Raw genomic sequence first — 27,933 nt, forward strand, 5'->3', positions numbered from 1 at the left:
AAATTCAACATTTTATCTGATAAATTCAAGAAGAAGCTTGTATTTTAAAATTTTGTTCTAAAAAATCAGTTCAGAACTAGTTTTATAAATGTAAAACATTTAATTAAAGCAAATGAATTGTGAAAAGACCCGTAGAAGCAGAAAATACAGGATGCTCAGTATGTGTCACTCAGGCACCTTATGAGTTAAAGTAAAGGAACAAGTCCTAAAACATATTCATTTGAAACCCCCAAAATTATTGATATTGCCTGTGTTTTCTTCAGTTTTTCAGTTTATGAGGAAAGTTTGATCTAAAACAACTGTGGTTTAAAACATATGACGAACCTAACAGACTATATGTCAGGACTCTTCTGAAAAACAAGTTTTTGGGCATGTCTGTGAGACACATTATGGTCACCAAAATGTTTCTTTTATCCTGCCAAAATCCTTCAGATCTTTTTTTCAGGGTGTGGATTAAAACTGTAACTTACCAAAAGAAGAGGTGAAATTAATATAAATCCTTTTTACCCATTGGAATTAACACTATACAGGTGTAACACAGACATATTGACCTTTGCAGCTCAATAGCAGATACTGGGTTTATCTTCCCAGTACCTGTATATTTTTTGATAGGTGAGCTGAACTCATGTCACAGCAGCTCAGTTTACTTATCTGAGCTCAGTGATGTTGGACACAGTCGTACTGACTAAAAGCTTCTTTGTTACACTTCCAGCCAGCTCACTTCCTGTAGACCTTCAGTACTACAGTCTGTTTAATATTACCTAAATCCACACAGGTCCTTAATGAAAATACACTATACTGTGTTAAAGGCTGAGAGTCTGTTTTAACCTATAATTCAGTAGTAAGAAGTATTGGATTGTTTATATTTAATACATTTAAAAATAACCCCTGAAGTACATTTAGTAGTGTATGTATGTTTATTGCATTTATTTTTCTTCTAGATCATATGATTTCTTTACGATTTTGTTTTTTTCATAAGATAAATTAAGTTTCCCAATATTGGTTTTCTTGTTTTCTTTTTTTATTTCAGTTGTTTTATTTTGTCAGTTTTATTTCAGATGTTTTAAATGTGATAAGCGTAATTTATTTTGCTTGGTGACTAAATATATGCTGATGTGTGGTGTTTCAGTTGAGCAGTACTACAGCTCAAACGTGCAGAGGAATCAGCTGGTTCAGAATGACATCCGTGTAGCCAAGAGGCTGCAAGATGAGGAGCAGGAAAGAGCTTACACCCTCCAACGCCAGTCTACACAGCAACTGTGAGGATACACACAATATACACGTGCTACACCACCTGTAGGAGGATTCAATTCATGATTGATGATGTCTTGTAGAAGTCTCTAAAGCCCTCATAATGTATATAATGTAAATAAATTAGTTTACTGCAGAGAAAAAATGTTTTTGTTTTTTTGATTTTATGGGTGCCGAGTAGTCCAGCGGTCTAAAGCACTGCCACTATGAGCAGGAGGTCACAGGTTTGAACCTCCACTCAGAGGGAGCAAAATTTACCCTGATCCCTCTGAGTGGGTAGATGGCGCTCTCCCCCCACATCACTCCTAGGGTGATGTCTGCAGCACAGGGCGTCTGTGAGCTGATGTATCAGAACCAGTGCTGCATCAGCAGCAGCTCGAAAAGAAGCGGTTGCTAACTTCACATGTAGCAGAGGAAGCATGAGCTAGTCTTTACCCTCCTGGTGTGTTGGGGCATCACTAGTGATATAGGGAGTACTAGTGAGTGGGTTGGGTAATTGGCTGTACTAAATTGGGGGAGAAAATGGGAAAAATTGTTAATAAAATTATAAAAAATAAAAAAAAAAGTATTTTATGATCTGGGGATTACTGCTGGCAACTCGGAAATGCTGCATTTTGAAAAAAGGCGGTGATTGGTTTCACATGTATCGGAGGAGGCATGTGCTAGTCTGTCTTCACCCTCCTTGTGTTGAGGCATCACTAGTGATATGGGATATACAGCTGAGTAGCAGCTGAATGGTTGTGATAGTGGCTAATAGCTAATAGCTTTTGGAAAACTTGGAGAAAAAACAAATTAATAAATAAATATAAATAAATATTTTAATCCTTTAATTGTGTAACCAAAAAATGTTGTGTGTGTTTGTGTTTAGGGAAGAGCAGGACTCTGAGTATGCGCGCAGGATTCAGGAGGAGCTGCAGCGATGTGCTGAGGAAACTCTGAGGAGGGAAATAGAAGATGAGGTATATTAAAATCTGCACAATATTTACACTCTTAAATGCTATTTTATCTGGGGTCATTTTACCACGGTAGGAAAGGAAGAATATCAAGTTAATTTGCATTTTTACAAAAACATTACAGTGAAAATGTATACTAAATATTTACTGCCAAATACAATAAAAAGGTCATGTCAGTTTTTTTGTTTCCAGTGGTTTTTCACTTCTCAGCCACAACAAACCACTGAGTGACCAGTAAAGTAAATAACAGTTATTATGATTTGGGTGGAACCTGTCACAAGATGGAATCTACATATTAGGCAGTGACTGAACAGTAATTTCTTAAAGTGCTGGAAGGAATATGAATGGTCAAGTGTAAGGATCTAAGACACAAAATGAGGATCCCCTAATATAACTTTAACAGTGGATTGAGCACCTGAAGCATAAATGGTTCATTGCCTTGTTTAAGGGCCCAGCAGTGGCAGCTTACTGAATACAGGTATCAAATCTACAACCCTGTGATCATTAATTAATACAGCTCTTTAATCCAGGGGTGTCCAAACTTTTTTTGTTGGGGGCCAGAAGGAGAAATATATTTGAAGTCACGGGCCACAGACTCTATAATAACACAAATAATGAAATATACCACCTTAAATAATACATTTTCCTAATTATTTTCATTTACACATCATTTTACTTGACAGTGTTGTGTAAACTAAGATTTTTCAAATTGATGTTTCATTTCATGATGTCTCTTAATATTAAACTCCCTTAATTACGGCAACTTTTAGACTCTTTGGCCCATTTTCCTGCGCTAGAAATGCGCACTCTCTCCGCTTTTAGACTCTTTGGCCCGTTTCTCTGCGCTAGAAATGCGCACTCTCTCCGCTTTTAGACTCTTTGGCCTGTTTTTCTGCGTTAGAAATGCGCACTCTCTCCGCTTTTACACTCTTTGTCCCGTTTCTGACACATAGCGTTCAAACTTTGAATCTCACATTATAAAAACCTGCTTAACAGCGGACCAACTTTCATTCTATTTCTAAAATACCGTAGTTTGGACACCCCTGCTTTAATCAATAAGCCACTTAATGTGTTCTGCCCCAGTGTTGTAATGATGTAAAATACAGCAGTAAAATGAAACAAAATAACAAGAGACTGATTAAATTTAATGATTTCTCTGTAAACTCGACCCATAATTTGTAGAAGTGTTTTTACGGCCGTGACGTCAAGAGTTTTACACTCCTCTGCAGCGCAGATGGAAAAACACACTCGTATGCATAAATTATTTGCAACATTTTTGGCTTTCTTTCACATTTAATCTGTAAGCTGGATGGAAAGCTGGACGTCGATGTGGTCTTTCAACATAGATAAATTCACTATTCATAACATCGTCTCTTTAAGCACTGGAAGTGATATTTTTATTCAGAGTGAGATGTTTTGAGACGCCAGGGGCTGACTAACTTCAGGCTATTTAAGAATATGTGACGAATGCTAGACAATTCAAAAGAGGAATCTTAATTATAGCCTGCTATAATAGCACCTCTTGAAAACTGACACAAAACACGATGGTATGACATTTCACTCGTTTTCTAACTAAGGCTGCAGAGTCTGCAGTTTGTTTTCCATTTAAATGTAGATATGAAAAGCAAAGCATTAATTTTCACCAGCATGAAGTGCCATCTGGTGTACTGTTTTTAGTCAGAGAAGTGCATGGGTGTGTCTCACAAAAGCTGGAGTAAAGGCAGAGATCTTCCCCTGGCCTTCACATCAGACCAAAAACACTGTAGTGGAAACAGTGAGTGTGTGCCTGTGCTGTGAGTACATCACTTAAAGGTGCAGAAGAATGAATTTAAGCATTTTAAGTTGTTTTAGTAATTGTGACTAAACCGTGACCTATTTACAACCCTGTTATTTTGCCTTAGAGTGGAACATAATGATTTAATGATTTTCCTTTTACTGAGGGCTTGTAGGGTAAAAATGTCTGTTTCTACTGGCTGTTTTACAGCACTATTACCAGCAGTGTATAATCTACACATTATAGCAGACATCCCATCCTGCAAAAACGTATTTCAGGTCTGGTGTAAATTTCATTCTTAGCGAACACTGATGGGTCTAGAGCACACCTTACCTTTGTCTACTGAACACAAGGGAAGACCAATCAGGCTGCTCTCGCCATTTTCTATCATTTTCTCTCTCTCTCTCTCTCTCTCTCTCTCTCTCTCTCTCTCTATCTATCTATCTATCTCTCTCTCTCTCTATCTATCTCTCTCTCTATCTATCTCTCTCTATCTATCTTTCTCTCTATATCTATCTCTATCTCTCTCTCTATCTATCTCTCTCTCTCTCTATCTTTCTCTCTCTCTCTATCTATCTTTCTCTCTCTCTCTATCTATCTCTATCTATCTCTCTCTATCTATCTATCTCTCTCTATCTATCTTTCTCTCTATATCTATCTCTATCTCTCTCTATCTATCTCTCTCTCTCTATCTATCTTTCTCTCTCTCTCTATCTATCTCTATCTCTCTATATATCTATCTCTCTCTCTATCTGTCTATCTATCTATCTATCTATCTATCTCTCTCTCTCACACGCAGTCTAAATGTGTGCAAGTGAGTAAGTACGTTTTTTTTTTTTTTCTGCAATGTTAAAAAATACAGAAATTTTCATCATAGGTAATTGAGCTAACTCAACACAATCTTAACAAGACATAACATTACATTAAATTACATTTAGCTGCAGTGGCTTGCAAAAGTATTTCTACCCCTTGTACTTTTTCATATTTTGTCACATTACGACAACATAACATAAATATATTTCATTGGAATTTAATGCAAAAGGCCAACACAAAGTGGTATACAATTGTGAAGTGGAACGAAAATTAAGCATGATTCAAAAAAAAAATTACAAATAAAAAACTGAAAAGTGTGGTGTGCAAAAGTATTTAGCCCCTTTTCTCTACATACAATCAATTGCATCCAGAAGTTGCCTAATAACTGCTAATGACTAAAGAGAGTCCACCTGTCTGTAATCTAACCCAGTACAAATACAGCTGCTCCGTGACAGCCTCAGAGGTTGGTTAAAAGAATATTGGGGAGTAAACAGCATCATGAATTGCAAAGAACACACCAGACAGGAATAAGGTTTTGGAGTTTAAAGCAGGCTTAGGCTGTAAAAAAAAATTCCCAAGCTTTGAACATCTCACTGAGAACTGTTCAATCAGTTATCCAGAAATGGAAAGAGTATGGCACAGCTGTAAACCTACCAAGACAAAGCCGTCAATCTAAACTTACAGGCCAAACAAGGAGAGCACTGATCAGAGATGCAGCCAAGAGGCCCATGGTGACTCTGGATGAAATGCAGAGATCCACAGCTCAGGTGGGGGAATCTGTCCATGGGACAACTATTAATCGTGCACTGGACAAATGTGGTCTTTATGAAAGGGTTACAAGAAGAAAGCCATTGTTAAAAAAAGAACATAAAAAGTAAATAAATATATAAGGAATAAAGAAATGAGATGAATTCTTTTATATCAGCTGTAAATGCCTGTAAAATTATCTTGCAATATGTATATTGTGCAAGCACACATTACGATGATTATGCTGAAACGATATTGTATTGTACAGCCCTAGTGGAAAATCACCATTATATTTACACTGACTATTCTTTTTTTTTTTTTTTTTTTTTTTTTTTTTAATGACCTGTTAGTTTAACTGTGGATTAAAAAGTAGTAACATAATACAAAAAAAAACTCTATACTATAAATAGAATACAAATACACGTTTTGCCAGCACCATTTATTAACACCAATGGGCACAGTGTGTGCTTGTTGGCAGAATTTCTTTGCACTTTTTTTTTTTTATAAAGTTTTATAGGACTGTTTATGTGTTAAGGATTATTTGCCAGTGATAAGACTGTGCATTAATTATAGACATTTACACCCCTGCTGTCCTCTGTTAATTAAAACTCTAGTGCCACCTGGCCATGCCCTCTAAATACCACCCCACCATGCTCCTGTGCCGGCTTCCCTTTCAGGCGGGTTCTGGGGTGAAGGAACATTGCAGTTTCAGCATATTACACTAACCCAGCCCGGCTAATTATTTAAAACATTAACGCTCTCTCATTAGGAGCACTCCTCTGCGGAGGTTGACTTAGCTTAAAGTGCTCCTAAGCTATGAGTCAGACCCCTTGAGGCTGTGCCTGTGCCCGGTGTGAGGTAGGTAAGGCTCTGCTGGGTATTAATGTGGTTTTAAGACTGTCTTTGCTGGTGTTCTTTGCTCTACATGGGGCTTTAGTGCTGTGGTTTGTAGTGTTCTATTGGATAAATACAGAAAAAGGTTCAACCTATTGAGGCGCAGCCTGAAATACAAAAAGCAGCTCCTCTAGCGTATCTCAGCACTTTTTTCTGGATGACGAGGATTTGGCCAACTCCCCACTCTTTCTTCTCCAGTTTTCCATTGTGTTGGCTCAGAGAGACCAGGCTGCTGTAATAAACAGGCCAGGCGCCAGTTCTGCCCACAATCACCCCACTCGCTCTTACTCAGAGACCTCCTGTGTAGATGCATCTCCTACCGTTCCAGGAATGAGGAGAGTTTTGCACTGCCAGGAAAAAAAAAATCAACAAATTTATGTCCAGTTTGTCATGTAGTAGTTGTCCTTGTTTATTAAGTTTGTTCTGGCATGCAGCTAAATTACTTTTGTTTTTGTTAATACATCTCATAGATGTATTAAATTAAATAATTTATATCGGCGCGCTTGGAGGTTCCGATACATCAGCTCACAGACGCCCTGTGCTGCAGACATCACCCTTTAGTGATTTGGGGAGAGAGCGCCATCTACCCACCCGGAGGGAGCAGGGCCAATTTTGCTCTTTTGAGCGCCGGCAGCTTGATGACAAAGCTGCATGAGGAGGGGCTCCTGATCATAGTGGCAGCGCTTTAGACCGCTGGACCACACGGCACTCCTTAAATCGGATATATTTTAACAAAACAATAAAAAACATAAAACATGAAGGCCCCAGTGAGAAAGCCAAAAGTGTCTATGACTAAGAAAAAAAAAATCCCTAAAAGCTGCAAACTGAGGAAACCTTGGGAGGCATTAAGACTCACGGATGGGACCCATCCTCCTCTGATCATGTATTGCTTGTCAGCAGTGGAGGTGGTCTGACGGTCAAGCTTCCAATAGTGTCAGGCCAGACATGTTGTCAGTTATTAATTAGAAATTAAAAAGAAATTAGGTTAAGAGATGTAACAGATGTGAACAGATTATCAAAGTGTGGCTAACATCTCCAGCAGATCTAACTAGAACAGCTCCCTCCACCAGTCTGTGAGGATGCTCAACTTTCTCCCTGCTCCCTTTTATTAATATCATATATTCTATTTTGCTGTACTTTAGTCTACTATCACTTTGTTTTTATTACTGTATTTTATTACTTTGGGAAAGAGAGTAACGCCATTTCAACCCTCTGTATGTCTGGTACATATGCAGTATTGATAAGAAGGAGAGACGGTAGAAAGTAACATAGACATTAAAACTATAATAACACAACTTATTTTGCTTCAAACTCTTAATTTACCTGCTTTTAAATGCTTTAATGGCATCAAATAAGCCAAGCATTGATGTATAGTCACTTGGGTATGATTTCCCAGACATGGATTATACCTAATTTAAACCTGGACAACACAGCATTTTAAATAGAGATTATCCTGCCTTTGATAGAGTTACTGACAGCTTCCTTCCTGACTTTGGAGCATTGTTGTGAGGATTGACTGTATTCAGAGACAACAGCATTTAGTGCGATCATGTTGGATGATTACACCACACCTCCTCCCTAACTCATCCATAAAGTATTGGAAGTGGGCGCGCCGAGTGGTCCAGCGGTCTAAAGCTCTGCCACTATGAGCGGGAGGTTGCAGGTTCGAACCTCAGCTCATGCAGCTTTGCCATCAAGCCGCCGGCGCTCAGAGGGAGCAAAATTGGCCCTGCACCCTCCGGGTGGGTAGATGGCGCTCTCTCCCCACATCACTTCTAGGGTGATGTCCACAGCACAGGGCGTCTGTGAGCTGATGTATCAGAACGGCTCGAAAAGAAACAGTGGCTGACTTCACTTGTATCTGAGAAAGCATGTGCTAGTCTTTACCCTCCTGGTGTGTTGGGGCATTCCTAGTGATAGGGGGAGTCCCAATGAGTGGGTTGGGAAATTGGCCGTGTAAATTGGGGAGAAAATGAGAAAAAAAAATTTATTGGAAGTGGCTCCTCCATTCCTCAGAGCACAGTTCCTCTGCTCCACAGCTCAATACTGGAGGGCTTTATACCATCCAGCATCATGCTGTGTAGTCTTGGACTCCATACATTTAGAATAAAGATGTTGAGCACGACTTAGTATATATATATATATATATATATATATATATATATATATATATATATATAGCATCTGTCAAGGAAACTGACGCCTGTTTGAGGATCTTATGATCTTTGTTTCTCGCATTCAGAGACCACCCAAAACTCCTCCTCTCAAATACAACACTGACATCTAGTGTACATGCAGCGTGTTGCAATAGATTTAGTTTCTGTTTGAATATTGTCTTTTTGGATAATGTCCCTTCATGTGTAGCGTCATAAAATACATATTTACTAACTTAGAAGTCTTGAATGTGAAGATTTGAGAAACCCTGAACAATTCCTAGAAAACTTCAGAAGGAGCCACTTCCTCAAACATCCACGAATACAGAATTGATTAGTGACCAAGTTTAACTGGTTTTAATCAGGGTTCATATTTTATTACTGAAAAAATATATATATATATATATCAGAATCAATATCAGTATTTTCCTATATCTTGCAGCTCATTCATGGAAAATAGTCATATAATTTACACTTTAAGAAACTTAATGCAGTGTCAGTATGGTGTGTGTGCTTAAATAAAAAATATATAAAAAAAATTGTAAGCTGTATATAGTTTAAATATTTTATGTATAGATTTTTTTCCCCAAAATTCAGTACTGAACATATTATTGAATTTTCCATAATTTTGTGCAACTCTAGGTAAAATACTAACCAGTCATTTTGCAAGTTCTTTTTGACAGGAAATTCATTCATCACATTAACAGCTATAAGTCTCCGAGCTCACATCTCCACTAACTTATTTTGGAGATCCAGAATTTGAAGCTGCAGCACTGCAGGGGTTTTATTGCACATTTTTGCAATTTTTTTTTTTTTTTTAGACTTTTCTGGCTTTTTTTTTTTATTGCATTATATATTGCAAAAAAAAAAGAAATACTGCACTATAATTTGGTTCCCTTCTATAAAATACAAATTAAACACTTGTTGAATTGAACATTTAAAAAAATAAATATATATATATTTTATAGCTTCTTCAATGCATAATTTTTAATATACATGTTAAACATCTTGATGCCAATATGCTGCTTGTTTAATCAAATGCAAGAGTTTTTAGGGTGTTTTTTTTTTGTTTGTTTGTTTATCAGATTTCAGTACTGGATATAGTTTCATAACACTTTATATAACTCAGATAAAATGCTGTTCATTAAAAAAAAACACACTGAGATGTAGTTTCACAAGTTATTATTTCCAGGAAACTCCTCCCTCATCATGTTAACGGTTGTGCGTGCAATAGCTCACGCCTTTTTGCACCCTTATGAAGTAATAGCTCGTTCTATTAATTTCAATGTGGTTTTTGAGTTCCAGGAAATTAAGCAGCAGCACAAAACTTTTTTTTTTTTTATTGCATGTTTTTGCCCTTTTGTTTTTCATTTTTCATTTTTTTTAAGAAAATACCTTAACTGTAAATGTAAATCTGTGATGGAAATTTGAGGGGGAAAGTCCTAGTCATTCAGTTCAGTCTCTCACCGCCCTCACAGCATGCCCACTGTAGTGGTACAAAGCCTGTTTAGCAAAGCAGTTTGCTTTTATATGCCTCGGCATGGTGGGCTTGAAATGCAAGGCGAGCAAAGGCTTCGGCCCCTTCATATGAGCTTGTGGAAATTCCACTGCTGGTGACGTCTGTGGCGTCTGGGCTGACGTTGCTGTGTGTGTGGGGGGGGTGTGAGGTGAGTTGAGGCGAGGTGCGCTCGTGTGGGAGACTAGTGTGACTAGTGTCTTTTACAGTAGCTTAACCACAAGACGTGCAGAGCAGCGAGGCTGATTCTTTGCAGACTAGGGTTCAGAGCTCCATCATTAAAAGAAAGGCTATTTAAGGTCTGGAACTGTAAGAGTGCTGCGTCAGATGGGCGGAACCTGTTCTGGTTTACTTGCTGAGCTTTCATTTTAGATGCCTATACCACTAAATTAGCTTTCGCTGTTTTATTGAATCCTAATTTACTTTATTATTTGCATCTTTGATTTGCAGCCCATGAAAAGAACAGAAAATGCTAGTGAAAGATATCAAAACTCAATTCCTCAGATAAAAAGGAAAGGTTCTATAAACTGTCAGATTTAAGGTTTGAAACCACATAATGTTCATTAATTTGGATGTTTCCTCATTTACAGCTAGATTTGGCAACTTATCTACCTTAAGATTTAAGAAAATATGAATATATGAACCAAAATATAATGTTTTTTCGATGTTTTCTTAGTTATAACTTATTTTTTATATTTTACAGCTTTTACACTGAGTTTAGCATCAAATAAACACATTCTAAACAGCTGTCTTCTAGCTTCTTAAAGCTATTTAAGACTTGTGAAGTTGTGCAGAATAGACTATAAGCCATTTTTTTTACAATGCTAGATGTTTAGTTAATCATGTTACATTCTCTGCATTAACTGACTGTATTTGGTTCTTTACCTATCAGGTTTAATATTTGGAACCATATAATGTTCATTAATTATTTTCTCATTTACAGCTAGATTTTGGCAACTAATCTACCTTAAGATTCAGGAAAATATGAAATATATGATGCAAATAATATAATGTGTTGTGGATGTTTCCTTAATTACTTAAATAACTTAATTTTCTAAAATCACATTAATATTAGAATCAAATAAACACATTTTACACAGCTGCCTTCTATCTTCTTAAAGCTATTTAAGACCTGTGAAAGTGTGTAGAATAGAATATAAGCCTTTTTGTACATTTATTCTTAACCAAATTACTGTTTAATTATTTTAATGGTAGTGAATGTTGGATTTTTAGTTAACCACGTTACGTTCCCTGCATTAACTGACTGTATTTGGTTCTTTAACTGTCAAGTTTAGGGATTAGGAATCACTTAATGTTTATTAATTGGGGTATTTCCTCATTTACAGCTAGATTTTGGCAACTAATCTACCTTAAGATTCAGAAAAATATGAATATATGAAGCAAAAAATATAATGCGTTGTGGATGTTTCCTTAATTAGTTAAATAACTTAATTTTCTAAAATCACATTAATTTTTTTTCATTTATTTTTAACAAAATTAGTGTTTAATTATTTTAATGGTAGTGAATGTTAGATGTTTAGTTAACCACGTTACGTTCTCTCCATTAACTGACTGCGGTTTTTTTTAACTTGTCATTTTACAGGAAATAGCAAAGCGCATCCAGGAAGAGGAAGAGCTGCTTGTCAGACAGCGTTTAGGGTGCCAGAGAACAGCTGATGCAGGTATACGTGCTGTTCTTTCATTCAGCTGTTTGATCTCACTGTGCTGTCAGTGATGGAATATCGTCATTCAGTCGAGGCCCTGTGTTTGGTGGATCTGAGTCAGAAAGGTTTGTGGGACAGGGATGCGTATGCCTGGTTCTCAACAGGCCATACTGACTTTGATGTGGCTACGCTTATCGAACGATCATCAAAGGGCTGATAGTGGGTACACACACACACATACACAGTGTCCTCCTTGCTTAATAACCAAATATGTGTCCTCCTCGCCTCTTTGTTTCATTTCCACTGCCAATTTCAGTGGTGGCCTACATTTTGTAATGGAAATTGTATGAGACATGGCAATTATTTAACCACTGCCCTTTCACACATTTAACCACTGACTCTCACTCAAATGACTGCTACTCATACTGTCATATGACTTTCTATTCCATTTTTTATTTTCTGACATCTATGGTCTAAATAATATTATATATTATATATGACGCTGACGTATACCTCGATAATAAGGCCAATATTTTCAGCTGTATTGTTATCAGAATGTGAATATTCACCTTCAGTAGCTCACAGTAAAGCGTGACCCCCCCAGTTCATGTTCAGTTAAATCTCTAGAACCTCTCCTTCTACAACTCACTTTCACCTAGACAGTGAAAGTAGACATTAAAAGTGCTAAATGTGCTTTTTGTTCTAAATACGTTCAGCTTCAGCAAACAAAAAAGCAAGCAATGACTTGCTATAATTAATCTGTTTATCTGACATTTGCATGCTTCTTCTCTTTTAGCTGGTAACCCTGCCCAAATTCACTGAACTATCCTCTATAGCAGAAGTTGGTGACCTTTTATAAACTCATGCACCCTGTTTGAAGTCCTTTTGGTCACTGAATGTGTTTGATGCATGTTCTTAAACTGTATGAATGTATTTATTAACACTTTAATGCATTTGAAAAACTGTTATAACTCCAAATCAGAGTAAGTTTGGAAGTTCGACAGTATAGAAAATACACAGACATGTTTAGTGTTTTTTTACTTTTATTTGATTACAGACATTATGGGCCCAAGAGTTTATATGTTTTAAATGTTCAGTTTTCTGGACATGGTTAACACAAGGCTTTCAAGTGCTTGAAAAAAACATTTGGTTCTTTCAGCTATTGGTTACTGACTGTGGTGAATGGATTGGAGATAATGGGTGTTCAATCTGAACTATTCTTTACACACTGAAATTCCTCCAAATGTCTTAGGTCAGGGGTGTCCAAACTACGGCCCGCGGGCCATTTGCGGCCCGTTTCCTTTTGTGGAGTGGCCCGCGAGGTATTTTAGAAATAGAACGAAAGTTGGCCCGCTGTTAAGCAGGTTTTTATAATGTGAGATTCAAAGTTTGGACGCTAGGTGTCAGAAACGGGCCAAAGAGTGTAAAAGCGGTGAGAGTGAAGCGCAGAAAAAACGGGCAAACGAGTCTAAAAGCGGAGAGGCTTCGCAGTTTTAGCGCAAAAAAAACGGGCCAAAGAGTCTAAAAGCGGAGAGGCTGCGCAGTTTTAGCACAAAAAAACAGGCCAAAGAGTCTATAAGCGGAGAGGCTGCAGTTTTAGCGCAGAAAAACAGGCCAAAGAGTCAGAAAGTTGCCGTAATTAAGGAGTTTAATATTAAGAGACTTTTTTTTTTTAAGTTTTATTTAAAGTGGTATATTTCATTATTTGTTTTATTATGGAGTCTGTGGCCCGTGACTTCAAATATATTTCTCCTTCTGGCCCCCAACAAAAAAAGTTTGGACACCCCTGTCTTAGGTCCATAGAGTCTGCAATCAAATTCAAAGTCAAAGGTGTCAAAAGTATTTTCACTCATTACTCTGTAAGTAGAAGTATAGATACTGGTGTTTAAAGGTGAAATAAGAACTCAAGCTTTCAAAACTACTTTAAGTATAAAAGTAAAAGTAATATAAGGGAGAAAATGCCATTATTGAAAAAAGCTTAGGCCGCGCCACAGAGCCCTATAGGGCTTTGTGTAGATGTGATGTGTAATGGATGGATCATATTATCCAATAGGGTGTTGAAATGGTATATGTTTATACTTCTCATCCAACCCCAATTAAGTTCTCTTTATCTGGTTGAAGATATTTTTTTGGATAGGGTTTTATTGAACAATGAGAAGCTAGAATGAAAACAAGCTGACATGAAACAGAAGTAACGAGGTTATTTTTAAAATGTAAGAAGTAGAAAGTTTAGATAATTGTGTGAAAATACATTTTACACATTATTTTACCCAAGTAAGGTATAAATAACCAATATTTCTACTTAAGTAAGGTAACAAAAGTATTTGTACTACATTACCTGACACCTCTGGTAAAAATAAATGTAGTAAATGTAAGCATTAAACACTGTCTAACCATTTTCTGATTTGGGGTTTTACAAGTCAATTTTTACCATGTTTTGCCTGGTACCAGTCAGCAGCACTTGCCTAACCACTAACCTACTCCTCCCCCACTTTTATGTTTGCATGTTTTTTGCTCTGCAAAAGAGAACAGCAGCTTACCCACCACACATCACACACTTCAGCCTGAGCGCCCACTCCTCAGTGAGGAGGAAGGCCAATATGACTGGGCATCACACAGACGGGCCTGCTCACCTTCTCCCTCCACCTCAGACTATGAGGAGGACCACCCTCAACACAGGGGGTACCATTCTGAGTACCGCAGAGGCCATGTTGAGCAGAGACAGCGGCCTGGGTGTGACCCGCCATGCAGAAACTCTGCTGTGCGGCGGAGCGACAGGAGCTCTACAAGCCAGAGCGGTCACCTGGGGCAAGGAAGCAGGAGCTCTATAAGCCAGAGTAGGCAACTAATGCAGGGTAGCAGGAGCTTCATAAGCCAGAGCAGTCAATTAGGACAAAGCTACAGCTCTGTAGACCAGAGTAATCAATTGAGACAGAAAAGCAGGAGCTCTACAAGTCAGAACAATCAAATGAGGCAGGGCAGCAGGAGTCAATTTGAACAAGACACCAGGAGCTCTATAAGTCAGAGCAGTCAATTGGGACAAAGTTACAGCTCTGTAGACCAGAATGGTCAATTGGGACAGAACAGCAGGAGCTCTCTAAGCCAGAGCAGTCAAATAGAGCAGGACCGCAGGAGCTCTGTGAGCCAGAGCAGTCAAATAGAGCAGGACCGCAGGGGCTCTGTGAGCCAGAGCAGTCAAATAGAGCAGTACCGCAGGGGCTCTGTGAGCCAGAGCAGTCAAATAGAGCAGGACCGCAGGAGCTCTGTGAGCCAGAGCAGTCAAATAGAGCAGGACCGCAGGAGCTCTGTGAGCCAGAGCAGTCAAATAGAGCAGGACCGCAGGAGACCTGTGAGCCAGAGCAGTCAAATAGAGCAGGACCACAGGAGCTCTGTGAGCCAGAGCAGCAGTTCTGGGCGCTTTCAGGGTGGATGGGGTGACGTTGTCAGGCTCATAAAGAACGACTTAAGCGAGCAAGGCTACCTAAGTTGCAATTCCGACGACGAACTCTTCGAACCGGTCTATCGACTCGAGAGAATGCTCAGTCAACGCCAGCAGATCCCAGATCAGTTTTGTGAGCGTGAGGTTAGGTTGAGCCGCCATAGCAGTGTGAGGGAGGCTTCTGGAAGAACCTGGCAAGAACGTGCTATTGGTAGGACACAAAGCTTCAGGAGCTCAACACGGAGTGATAGCAGAAGTGTGAGGTCGGAGGGCAGGCCAGTGAGACGCTATAACAGCAGCTGTAGCGACTCCAGGTCCGGAGATAGCAGGAGACACGTCCACTTCCAGGATGAGTCAAGGCGCCGTAATGGTTATAGTAGCGAACAAAGAGCTTTTGAAGGTGGAACGAGAGATCGAGAAGTAGGGAACTACACTGTGAGTTCATATCCAGTGAGAACTAAAAGAGGTCTTGATCAGGTTTACCCCACCACTGCAAATGGTGACCAGTATCAGTCTCAGGCTTCTCATCAGAGCAATCAGGTGAGAAACGTATACCAAAAAGATGTTCACGGAAACAGAAGAGCACCAATAGTGGAGGTGAACCAGCATCATAGCCACAATGGCTTCCCACATGCTAATGAAAACCATTCCTTTGAAAGCTCCCTCCTGCAAGAGTCCAGAGTAATACAGGAGGAGGAGAATGAGGAGTTCAGACAAGGCAGCTGCAGGGGTCAAAGAGAGCCCAGGCGAAGAGCTCACTCTCTTAGGGAGGATCGAAGATGGGAAGCTAGGGATAGCAGACGTTACAGTGGGAACTACAGGGAAAGACGTGTTCAGCAGGGTAATGTGGAGGACAGCTCAAGTACTGAAGAGGAAGAGATGGAGAGGGAGAGGAGGAGGGAGGAGAGAAGGGCCCGGAGACTTCCCCAGCGCAGTCTCAGTCTGGCCTGCGGAGGGCGCTCTTCCAGAGCAGGTAACCAAGATCCACCGCTCCCCTCAACGCCCGGTTGAGGCTCCGATCTCCAATGATTTCTTCGTCTGCTTGTTCTTCTGAATTATCTCCAATATCTCCAATCAATAAGCAAATCTACCCAAGTCCTTCTGCTTGGTTTTGCCTTTTCTTTTTGCCATTTCTTGGGGATGGTCCTAATCTTGAGTTGATTTTCTTCTGTGTGATTAGTAGGTCTTCTTTGCTTGGTGACTTTATCTTTTGCAGCTTGGGTGTGATTTGCTTTTCGCTCTCTCTGGATGGTATCTTTTTCGTTCCTTGCGTATTCCTGATGTTAAATAATTACTCTCGGCTTTTTGTTCTTAAATTGCCTCATTTGTGTTCTTGATGATCTTGTATTTATACTTTTTTGTGTGGTTTACAGGACCTCTTTTTCTCTTATCAAGTTTTTTTTTATAACGTTCCTAATGTTTGAGTGGTTTTATGAACTATCCATTTTATTCCTGTATCTCTTCAGAATTAAACATGCTGTTTTTGTGACTGTGTCTTTAAATTTGTAGTGGCCTCTGTTCTGATTGGCTGCTTTGCAGTGTGCCTTAGAGCTTAGAATCTCTGCCCGAGTCTGACCTGAAGCCCAACCCAGCTCAGGTCAGGTCTGGCTGAGATTTTCCAACACTTTCTTTGGTCCCTGTAAAGTCAGGCTCAAGAAAATGGTCTGTGATTTTTTTTTTTTTATTAAATCCTATTTTCTCTCTAATTTACATGTATAATTACCCAATCCACTCATTGGGACTCCTCCTGTCACTAGTGATGCCCCCCAACACCAGGAGGGTGAAGACTAACACATGCCTCCTCCGACACATGTGAAGTCAGCCACAACCTCTTTTCGAACTGCTGCTAATACAGTATTGCTGAGTAGCATCACAGCACACATTTGAAGGAAATCGCAGCGACTCAGTTCCGATACATCAGCTCACAGATGCCTTTCGCACTACATGAAAGGGATTCAAACCAGTGATCTTCTGATCATAGTGTCAGTGCCTTAGTGTGCTATTATTATTATTTTTTCCATTTTAATAAGACTGATATGATATACACAATATAGCACAGTATTAAATCACACTGTTTAAAATGTTATAATGCCCAATCTATCTCTAATGTGCCCCATTGAATTCTATGTATACAGATACAGAGACATGCCAAAAGTCAAGTATGTAAACTAATCATAAAGTGTTAACTCAGGGGATGGCTTGGAAGATATCTTGTGAGTGAGGTTACACACTGCCATTACGTTCACATTCACTCCTGATTATGGATGCCAGATGAATGGGACATTACATTTCAGAAGAAGTGCAATGCTCAATCCAGGGTGTCATTCTTATACTGGGAATGTGTCATAGAAGGCATTACCCTCTGCAATGGACACCACAATGGATGGTAATGGTTGTAACCAGTGGTGTCTGGCTAGAACCCCCCTAGAACCCCACCAAAATGCATTAGGGGGCATTTTAGGGACCAAAGAAAATATACCTGACAAAATGAGTAATTTAATTTATGAACGCATTTAACCCAACTTTCTCAAAATGTGATCACATGATGTCATAAAAACAGTAAAATCTAAGGCTATGTACACATTTAGTTAAGCATTATGTGGTCACATTGTGAGAAAAAGTACTTTTATTCAATGTATTTTATTATCACTTTCATTTTGTCCAGTATTTTTTCTTATGGTCCCTTAAGTGTCGATCATGTGCTGAAGACAGTCGAGACGAGGGAGCCCTGCAGTATTGTTCCTCAAACTTTGTCAGATACAGTACAATCAAATAATAGTTCATTTTAGCTAAACTATAAAATATTAAAACTCCAATAAAAGCTATTAAAGTTATTATAATTTGTTGTTTTTCGTTGTTTGAACTTTTGAACTGATGAATTCAAGCACCACTTTTGCTTGACTCCTCTGAAGGGACAACATTAGAACCCCCTTGGGAGTTGTGATTCGCAGGCTAAGAACCCCCTGGTACATACAAATATTGTTAAAGCATTCAAAACAACATGTTATCAGGTATAAAACACAAAAACACACTTTCATACATTCAAACCGAAACAAAGGTACATGAGAAAAAAAGTCTCACGGCCCACCTTATTTTCATTATGTTAGAATGATCTCATACAAAATCCCCCTCAGCGTGTCCTCTGTGTGATCTGCTTCAGGTGCTGGTGGGCTGTGGAATCCCCCCTGTCTTTGATTATAACTGAATTATCATACTGCTCTGCTCCCCCGCCTTGTTTTTATGCTAACATAGCTACGTCTCCCGCAGGTCCCGCGCTGAGGAGGAATGGAGCCTCTCTGGATATGGGGGAGCTGGAGCAGGTCCTGCTGGATGAGGAGTTGGCTCGAAGGCTACAGGAAGAGGAGGAGACGTTGCTCAGAGGCGTAAGATAATAATACATGTGCTGGAATATTCTTGCAAAGACCCAATCCAATCTTTCATTTGCATCCCTACCCCTTGTTTTCTTGTTTAAATGAGTTGCAAAGGAGAATTGGTTGAAATCCTTCACCTAAGAAATTGGACAACTCTTCAGAAACATGTACATTGAAAAAATAAAAATAACTAAATATAAAATAACACTGCTTTGATTACCAGGCTACAACCTTGCCAGTCTTTTGTGTTAGTAAAGGAGCAGTACAGTTCAGCAGCCATAATTACTCTGTAATAAGGAGCTTAAAGGAGACCTCCGGTGTAAAATGAACTTTTGATGTAGTAAAACAAGATAAAAAGTACTTAACTTTGATTGAATAGCACACCTCCGTTCACCCACAGCGTTCAGAGATCCAGAATTTTTAACAGTTTGTCCAAACACCCTTCAGACTGGGTGACACAGGGCATAAATAAATCACTTTTTCCACCGTTTACCAGGCTCAAAGCATCTCCTCACATCCTAGCTAGAATTAGGAGAGCCCTGACATTAAAAAAAATGTATCGGTGCAATCTAGCTGCAGCATTCTGTATTGCCTGCAAGCGATTACGAGCAGACACGCTAAAGGGAAGAGATGAAATAAAAGAATGAATAAGCATCTCTAGCTCTGCATTTGAAACTATATATCTAAATTTGCTAATTACACTATAATAAAGCTGTGATTATTGTAATTTTATCCCTTTCAGATGCTGCATCCATTACAATGGACATCATGTATTTTCTTTATTTTTAAATGTTTTGTTGCACATAACACTATTTGAGAGCTGTTGTCAATCAGAATAGACCATGAACCAGCCAATGAACAGGTTAAATATTTAGTTAATTTGATTTATTTCCTATATAGATTTTATAGTAGAATATTAGAGTCTTCTTTTCTGTGCATTACAGACAAAAAAACAGCTTTCATAAATTTCTTTCCATCACTGGAGATAATTCAGATCTGCAAGGGTTAAACAATTTTTTTTTTTTTTTTTAGCCCTTGCTCAGCCATTTTGCTGCGAATCTCATTATCCAGCTTTGTTTGGAGTCGCTTTTGGAAAAAAAAACCCAACAACTTCACCTTACCCCTTTTCTAGCCCAACAAGAATAAGATACCTAGAATAGAATAGAATGGCTAAGTGGTGGAGACCATGAGTGAAATGGGATTGGGCCGAAGTTAAAGGGATTCTCAGGCTCATAACCATAAACTCGTAACCTTTTTTCATCCTGTTTCATTTGTAATTGTCCTCAGGATCCTCAGTCAACCCCAGTGTCAGCTCTCCACAGCCCTTACCCAGAAGGAGACTTCAGAGTAGCTCAGGTTGCTCAAGATGAGGTGAGAGAGCGATTTACCGCTATGTTTACACATTTATCTTACTAGATAACCAGCCACTGAGCCCTGACACTCTGCCATTTCTCATCATTATAATTTCTGTGTAACAGGAGATTGCACGCTTCATGCAGAAGCAGGAGATAAAGGCAAAGCGGCAGTCTCGAGAGCTGGAGGGCTGTGGGACGGGGAGGCAGTACAGAGAGATGACGAATGATCCATATGATGATAGAGCTGCATGTGGCAGACAGGTACTGCTGCCCTTTCTACACCATTTATCACTTTAGTAAAAGCTTCAATAAAATTTAGACAAGAAATGTAACTAAATTCAGCACAAAATGTCATGTATAATTAGATCTCCTCAATCTAAGCATCCACTTACTTCTGTCCATCGTACCTATTGGTAATTTAGTGTATTGTTAATAGTGCTGGACGATATAGTAAACATACTGTATTTTTCACTGTATGTACAGACATTTTCACAATATATTTATCATCACATTTTCATATGCAGACAAAAAGTATTAATGTTAATTAATTTTTTAAGCACTGATGAATTCCACTGATGTGCATCATTAATTTTAGTAACAAATTGATCAAAATACAATAAAATATTGTCGTATTGTCAGATCAAAATTTTCACTTCTGTTTTTCCACTTTTTTACATAATTGTACATGATTTTTTTTGTCAGAACTTCATAATGAATTGGCCAATGGCAATGCTACAGGACTGAGAATAAAATCTTTTTACATTTACCTGAATTATTACTTAAATAAAGTTTTTTTCTTTTATTTTGCAAGCTAAATTAGATTGTAAAGAACAAGTAATATAGAAATATAGCAGTCAATCAATCAATCAACCAACCTTTTTTTTTACTCTGAAATACATTGAGGGAAACTCTCATTTTCAATGCAGCCAAGCATTAGGGCTGCAACGATTAGTTGAAATAACTGGCGATTATATATTTGCTCAATAAATATCAGAACTGTCCACATTTAAATAACATCTGGACATTTAAAGGGCTTTTAAATCTCACTTTAAAGCTGTTTCTATTGTGTTTAGAGGTGGAGAACATGGCAGAAATAATTGTTGACTAATCGACTAATGGAAAAAATTATGATCAGATTAATCGACTACCAAACTAATCATTAGTTGCAGTCCTACCGAGCACCAACAACTTGAAGGGACTGAAAAAATTCATTTAAATTAAGATTAAAATCCCCTGATTAAAAGTATTTAATCAGGGGAGCTAATATAATAATAACAATTATATTTCAAACAAAATACAGCACATATAGCTTACCATCATATTACATGCATGACATCAATTATATTCTGACTATTGACAGCCTGCACTATGTCACTCATTTAGAGTTAACCTGAATTAAACGTTAAGAAGGTATTTTATTTTCCTGTGAAGTTGCCATGATGGTGACTCACATTTCCCCCTTAACAACAGTTTCTTTAGTCATTTTCCTTCATTCATGAAACTACTGCTTAGGAACTTTCAGTCTTGCATTGCAGACCTTTAAATGTCCGTTAACCGGGAGTCCATTTCCTCTATATAACTAAATTTAGAATTCACAAGAGCATTTTAAATGTTTGCTTTGAACTAAAAAAACAGGACATTTAAGTGCTGCTGTATAAACTGTTGTGTTCAGGGCGGAGTATTTCAGGGCTTTTTCTGAAGCCTTGCTTGGCCTTATTTTATTTATTTAATTTGTTTTACCTAGTGCTCTTATACTGTGTGCATGTCTGTGTACAAGTGCAGCAATGTACAATAATAAATAATGTCCTACCCTTATTGCAGGTGCAGAGAGAGAGACTGGACTCAGAGGGGCTTCTCTCTCCCACTGAGGATTTCTCCCCAGAACATCAGCCCCCTAGTCCAATCGCCATGGCTGCGTAAGTCATTGACCTTCAGACACAGCTATACAGGGTTACTGCAGTTCCTTATAATATATTCTGAGAAAGTATGATGATTTCTTATTTTTTGCTCTTTGAGGAACTTACGTGATGTCTGAACAATAGGCCTAAAAGAGCCATTCAAATGACAGTAGGTCTATAGTAGATACTAAAGAAGAACACTAAAAAAGGCCAAGACTGCAGATACACGGTATGGACAAAATTAATGGGCCATCTGCTTTTTTTATTGTTTCTTCTGAAATAAAGGGTATTTTCGAGCATTGTTGTGAGGATATAGGGTATTAAATTCAGACGTATTCGATGGAGCACCGTAATTACAGAGAACACATTTGAACATTTGCACTGTTCTACATCCTAATGCTGGGGGGATTTATATCTATTTAGCACTAAACTCAGCATTAGACATGGTGCCATTATGTTTTGGTTTATGAGTAAGCAGACATTTTAGTAAGGGAAGCAAGAAACCAGGAACCCACTTGGAACTATGTCCCGATTACAAATGCCTACAAAAGTTCACTGTAGAAGAAAATGGCAAGATGAATGGTCTAGCAATTCACAAAATAAACTGTATGAAACATCCCCCATCATTAATATTAAATACAATATGGCAGTTGTTTAATGGTACGTGTATTCTTTACGAACCGTCACATTACGAACGCACACAGAATATACGGTACAGCCAGTCTGTAGGAGATTGTGGAACCAATGAACTTAACCTGGAAAGTTTAGCTGTAGCACTGTTGATATTAACAACTCGCTACTGACTTAGCTCATAGCCTGCCCTAAAGTTTAGCTCCGAGCACATGGACGACTGGAAACAGTGCACCAGAGAGTGCACATAGGGTCCGGTGCTTGTACTGTTTCTGTCTCTCTCTCTCTCTCTCTCTCTCTCTCTCTCTCTCTCTCACTCTCACTCTCACTCGCTCTCTCTCATTTTGCTGTCTCTCGTTCTCTCTCGCTTGCTCACTCGATCACTCTCTCTCTCTCTCTCTCTCTGTCTATCTCTTTTACTTGCTCTCTCTCTTTCTCGCTTTCTCTCTCTCTGTCTGTCTGTCTCTCTCTCGCTCTCTCTCTCTCTGTCTGTCTGTCTCTCTTACTGTCTCTCTGATTTAAGTGATTGACACCACTAATATAATTTAATTTTAACAATCTAATGCTGATATTTCTTAAAAATAATTCTAACACTGAAATGCATCCAGTAACAGGTTTAGGAAAAATATTAGTAGTTTAAGCAGGTAAAGTAATGCTGTTGTTTTTGTTCTTAATAAAGTGCTACAATCAGGCTCACTGTTTGTTTGTTACAACAAGATTCAAAAGATGGAGCCTTTAGTAGGAACCCTGGTTTCAAGCATTTAATACAAGTGATTATAATGAAGTTCCATTGTCATTATGAGGCTAATAAAGGTGCAGCTATACAGAATGCCCACCCTCTTTTTTTTTTCCCACCAACCGTACCGAAACGTTCCGATTTATACCGAGGTGTGAACCGTTCTGTACCATTACACACCTACAATATGGACTTTCTTAATAGACAAGATCAGACAATCATGACACAGTGCCAAATTGGACATACTGCTCTTACCCACCGCCACCTCCTGGTTGCCGAACACCCTCCAGCTTGCCAATCCTGTGATGCTTCTTAAACTATTAAACACATCTTAGTATACTGCCCTGCACTTTTAACCACCAGAAATAACTTTTATAGGGTTACAAATATTAAAGTACTGTTTGAAAAGCTAAAATACGTAATTCTGAAAGTCCTTCATATGAAGAAACTGATTTATGTCTGTAATGCTCAAGTCATGAACAATGTTGATGCCACAAAATATCCAATATGTTGCTGATATGGCACAAAACACAAACAAACAAACAAGAGTGTCCTAATCTATTTGCTATTTTTTCTTGAGGGAGTATACAAACTGTAGTTTGTGCATTTAAAGATCTGTGTCAGCAATGGATGCAACTTAAAGTAATTGAATGCATTCATTAGAAGGGACAACCAAAAACTTTTGGACATAAAAAGAGATTTATAGATTTCAGTCAGTCTGGTGAAATACAAAAGGCATTAAAGCATACTATGTTTTTTTTATTGATCAGTATTGTTGTTTTTGTTAACTCATTTTATTTTCACTTTCTTTTATTTAGCTACTAAAACTTTTATTTAGCCACAAAACCACTGCATTTAAATTAACCCTCTATCAGCTCCTAATAAACTATTTGTCATTTTAGGCAGCAGCAGCCGTTCAGGAATATAGCTGAGGAACTGGATCCAACCTTTCACCGGAAAGAGAACATGCAGGCTGGACCCAACATTTCCGGTAGGAGATTTTTATGGTGTTTACTTACTCATAATCATAAATTAACCATATCTTTCTCATGAATAATTCATAAAAGTCTAAATACATTTAGTGCATTAAGTTTTTTTTAGAAGAAAATAAATATATAACTAATTTACAAAGAGAAAAAATAGTTGATTAATTTTTTTTTCTTCATTGAAAGGGCTTAAATATACACACTCCTTTCCTACACCTAATAGTTTTGTGTTTACAGGGCCCTGCCAAGTCCAAGCCACTCCACAGACAGGCTCATGCGGCGTCACGCAGGACCCTGCATTCGTTCAGCCCACCAAGCGGCAAAACGACAAGCCAGTGCGAGTAAAGACCAAAGAGAAGAAGGAGAACACAAGACCAAAGGAGAACTGTAAGCAGCAGTGATGCTGTGATGTTGTGATGCTGGCAGAGCTCGAGGTCTGTTTACAGTGGGGAGGACTGGGTTAACACGTGAAGACAGCTCACCTACTTATTCAGTAGATAACAGGGTCACGTTTCTGAGGGGTTTCCCAATCCTTTACTTCCATTTTCTCTGGTAGATGTGGGGAAAGTTTACCCTTGAGGTAATAATGTAGTAAATCTGGTACATTAGGCTGCAGTCGTGTGAAAGGGAGACTCCGTCGGGAGACTAATCTGATTAAAGTTCATTTACTGTGTTGATAATATCCCAGCGTACTTTTTGTATTAGTCATTTTTCTTTTCATTTTTTATTTGTTACGCCTTGCACGTGTGTGCAGGGCCGGGGCTGGGCTCGTGCCACTGGGAATGCGCTGACTAATTCCGCTCTGAGTTCTAGTTTTGCTTACTAGAAAGCAAAACTATCAGTGTCTTTGTGAACCGTAGCGTAGAGCTTCTGCATGCCACGCCTCAGTTGCATTCCTAGAACTCCCTTTCTGAGTCACGTTGAGGAGATTATATTGCACAAAATCTCTGTTTAAAATGAAATTTCTTAACCACAAACGTAGTTTCCCTTCTGCTTGCTTTTCTGCATTATTCCTGAAGCGTTTCCCATAAATATTATTACTTCTCGTCTACAAAAAAGCCTGTTTTGTCACATTGTATAGTTTGTATAAAAAAAAGAAAAAACTTGTATTTGACTTCCTGCACGAGGCTTTCGGTTTTTGTGTGCTTATTTATGATATAAAACTGAATAAATAAAAAAAAAACTAAAATGAAGAGCATTTGTTCTTATTCTGTGATTAGAGCAGGATGTGTCTTATTTATAGTACTGTGTTCTGTTGGAACCAGGAAGTTGGAATTTTTCTAGTTTGAAGTAAAAAAACTGTTAATTGGAACATCCCTGCAATTTGGATTTCCTTCTTAGAAAGTCAATTCAGAATCCAAGATGGCTACACCAAATATTAACCGTAGTTATAGCAGTAGTTTTATACAGTTTATAAGCACCTCTGTCTATTTATGATGCATTAAATCAGTCAAACCCACAGTACAGTCCAACTTCTCTCTGTGGACATCTTTTCATAGGGTGTGCAAAGCTCATCAGTGCTCCTTATAGTCTTGTGCACCTTCATGTACCAGTTATAAGTACCAGGTTATAAGGAGCAGTAAAGCCACTCTGTAGAAATACAGTGATATACAGAAGTTTCAGTGAAGTTTCTCCAGCACTGAGGCTGAAGCAGTATTAGCATTAGCTGCTGAACGTGGTGCTAGCTCTTTAGACGTTCAGAGGTGAGTATATCGGACTGTAGTTTGCGTGTTTACAGTGTTAAAACAAGCTGTGTAGCATTATCCAATAGCTAATAGTACCCTAGGTTACCAGAGCACTCAGGGTTCCTCAGTGTAGCTCTGTCGGGTGGCGCTAGTTTACTAGCGCTTAGCGCTGCTAACCGTGCTGTTGAATGTATTGGAAATCTAAGCGTACTGTAAGTAAACAGAGGCGCTTTACTCACCCAAATAAACAGTTTTTAGCACTCGTTTGACTTTAAAATTTTTTTTTTTTTTTAACAATTACAGTTTTGTTTCCTTAGATGCCCCCTTCCAGCGTCCTCATTAGAAGGGAAACATAGTGGCACTCTTCCTTAAAAAAGCACCTTATGCATTAAAATAGACCAAAAAATAGACGTTGATAGTGTGACTTATAATACAATGCTACTTATAGTCCGTAAAATATGGGAATACATGTAATTCAATGCTCTAAACTGGTATCTGTCAACAATGCTAACCTAAAAAAAAAAATGCTAAAAAAAAAATACATACACAAAAAAGGACATATTTTGGTTGGATTTACCATAAAACATTAGAGTTTACCACAGCTGGTTTAAAGATCACTTAGCCAACTCTTTAGCCAGTAGTTTTTGGAGCTGTCAACTCGGATGTGACGTCACTCCCACAGCCGACTTCCAAGGTAAACGTGATAAAACCAAACTACCCCAAATACTGTTTCCTCTACCACCATGGTTTCAGTTCTGGGAAATAAACTCTGGGAAGCCTCAGATGTTTGAGCACTGAGCTCATACCTCAGCTGCTTTATGCATTATCATGCACCATCTACAGCTAAGTCAGCTAGTTTAGTGTTCCAATACTGTATTAAAGGCTTGTGCTGCATGTTAAACTTGTACGTGTGCATTTATACACCAGTCACTCTTAACATGAGCACGACCTCCTTTATTGAGTGGATCAGATACAGCAGAACTGCTGGTGTTTTTAAATACATATACATATTTTATCTTACTTAAGTAGAAATGTTGCTTATCTATACTGGAATAATTATTTTTCAGTAATTATTTTTTTACTTCTACTTCTAACATTTACACACAATTATCTGAACTTTATACTCTTTACATTTAAAAAAGAGCCTTGTTACTCCGATTTAATTTTGTTTGTTTTCATTTTGGCTTCTCATTGATTAAAAAAAAAACATATCCAGATAAATCTCTCCATCCAGATAGTGTGAATCTGATTGTGATTGGATGAGAAGTATAAACATTTACCATTACGACACCTTATTGGTTTATGTGATCCATTACACCTGCACACGTCATGCCCCACACTGCAGCAAAATGCATGTGGCAAAAAATAAGAGTCCACTTAATGATGATGTTTTTCCTTGATTTTACCAATTTTATATCCTCTGTAATATAATCAAGAGAAAGATGAATGATCACAAGTCATCAAACCAAACTGAACTGCTTGAATTTTTGCACCAGGAGTAAAGGCATAAAGTTATCCAAAAGCAGTGTGTAAGACTGGTGGAGGAGAACACGCCAAGATGCATGAAAACTGTGATTAACCACAAAATATTGACTCTTAAAACTTTATGAATGTAAACTTGTTTTCTTTTCATTATTTGATTTTTGAAAGATCTGCATCTTTTTGTTGTTTTAGACATTTCTCATTTTCTGCAAATAAATGCTCTAAATGACAATATTTTTTTTTGGAATTTGGGAGAAATGTTGTCTGTAGTTTATAGAATAAAACAACACTATTTATTTTACTCAAACATTTAACTATAAATAGCAAAATCAGACAAATTGATTCAGAAAAGGAAGTGGTCTCTTAATTTTGTCCAGAGCTGTAGGTATATTGTAGATTCTGAAAAGCCTTATTTAAATATGTAAGAGCAGCACAGTTTCACTTCTATTTATTTATTTATTAACCTATACTTTACATATACAGTATGTAACATAACATGGTTTGTATTTACATATTTATACATGGTATTTTGGTAACATTAGTTCTTATTTTACAATAATCCCATTACAAATAAAACAGTAGTTAA

General features: G+C 38.1%; 1 protein-coding gene across 2 annotated transcripts in view; it reads left to right on the forward strand.

Annotated features, from left to right (window-relative positions):
• The window catches only part of ccdc187 (coiled-coil domain containing 187), a 51,298-nt gene extending 25,932 nt beyond the window's left edge, over positions 1–25,366 (forward strand). Inside the window, exons 4-13 of one of the 2 annotated variants that reach the window (XM_007246834.4) lie at positions 1,130–1,259; positions 2,120–2,210; positions 11,705–11,783; positions 14,291–16,177; positions 18,472–18,587; positions 19,863–19,946; positions 20,054–20,191; positions 21,752–21,846; positions 24,097–24,185; positions 24,418–25,366. In XM_007246834.4, the coding sequence (XP_007246896.3) occupies positions 1,130–1,259; positions 2,120–2,210; positions 11,705–11,783; positions 14,291–16,177; positions 18,472–18,587; positions 19,863–19,946; positions 20,054–20,191; positions 21,752–21,846; positions 24,097–24,185; positions 24,418–24,581 (2,873 nt within the window). In that variant the 3' untranslated portion in view covers positions 24,582–25,366. The remainder of the gene's footprint in view (positions 1–1,129; positions 1,260–2,119; positions 2,211–11,704; positions 11,784–14,290; positions 16,178–18,471; positions 18,588–19,862; positions 19,947–20,053; positions 20,192–21,751; positions 21,847–24,096; positions 24,186–24,417) is intronic. The other variant, XM_007246835.4, reaches the window with a different exon arrangement.
• Positions 25,367–27,933: the final 2,567 nt, after the last annotated feature.

Source organism: Astyanax mexicanus, chromosome 13 (assembly GCF_023375975.1).
Source record: "Astyanax mexicanus isolate ESR-SI-001 chromosome 13, AstMex3_surface, whole genome shotgun sequence".
Taxonomy (NCBI): Eukaryota; Metazoa; Chordata; class Actinopteri; order Characiformes; family Acestrorhamphidae; genus Astyanax; species Astyanax mexicanus.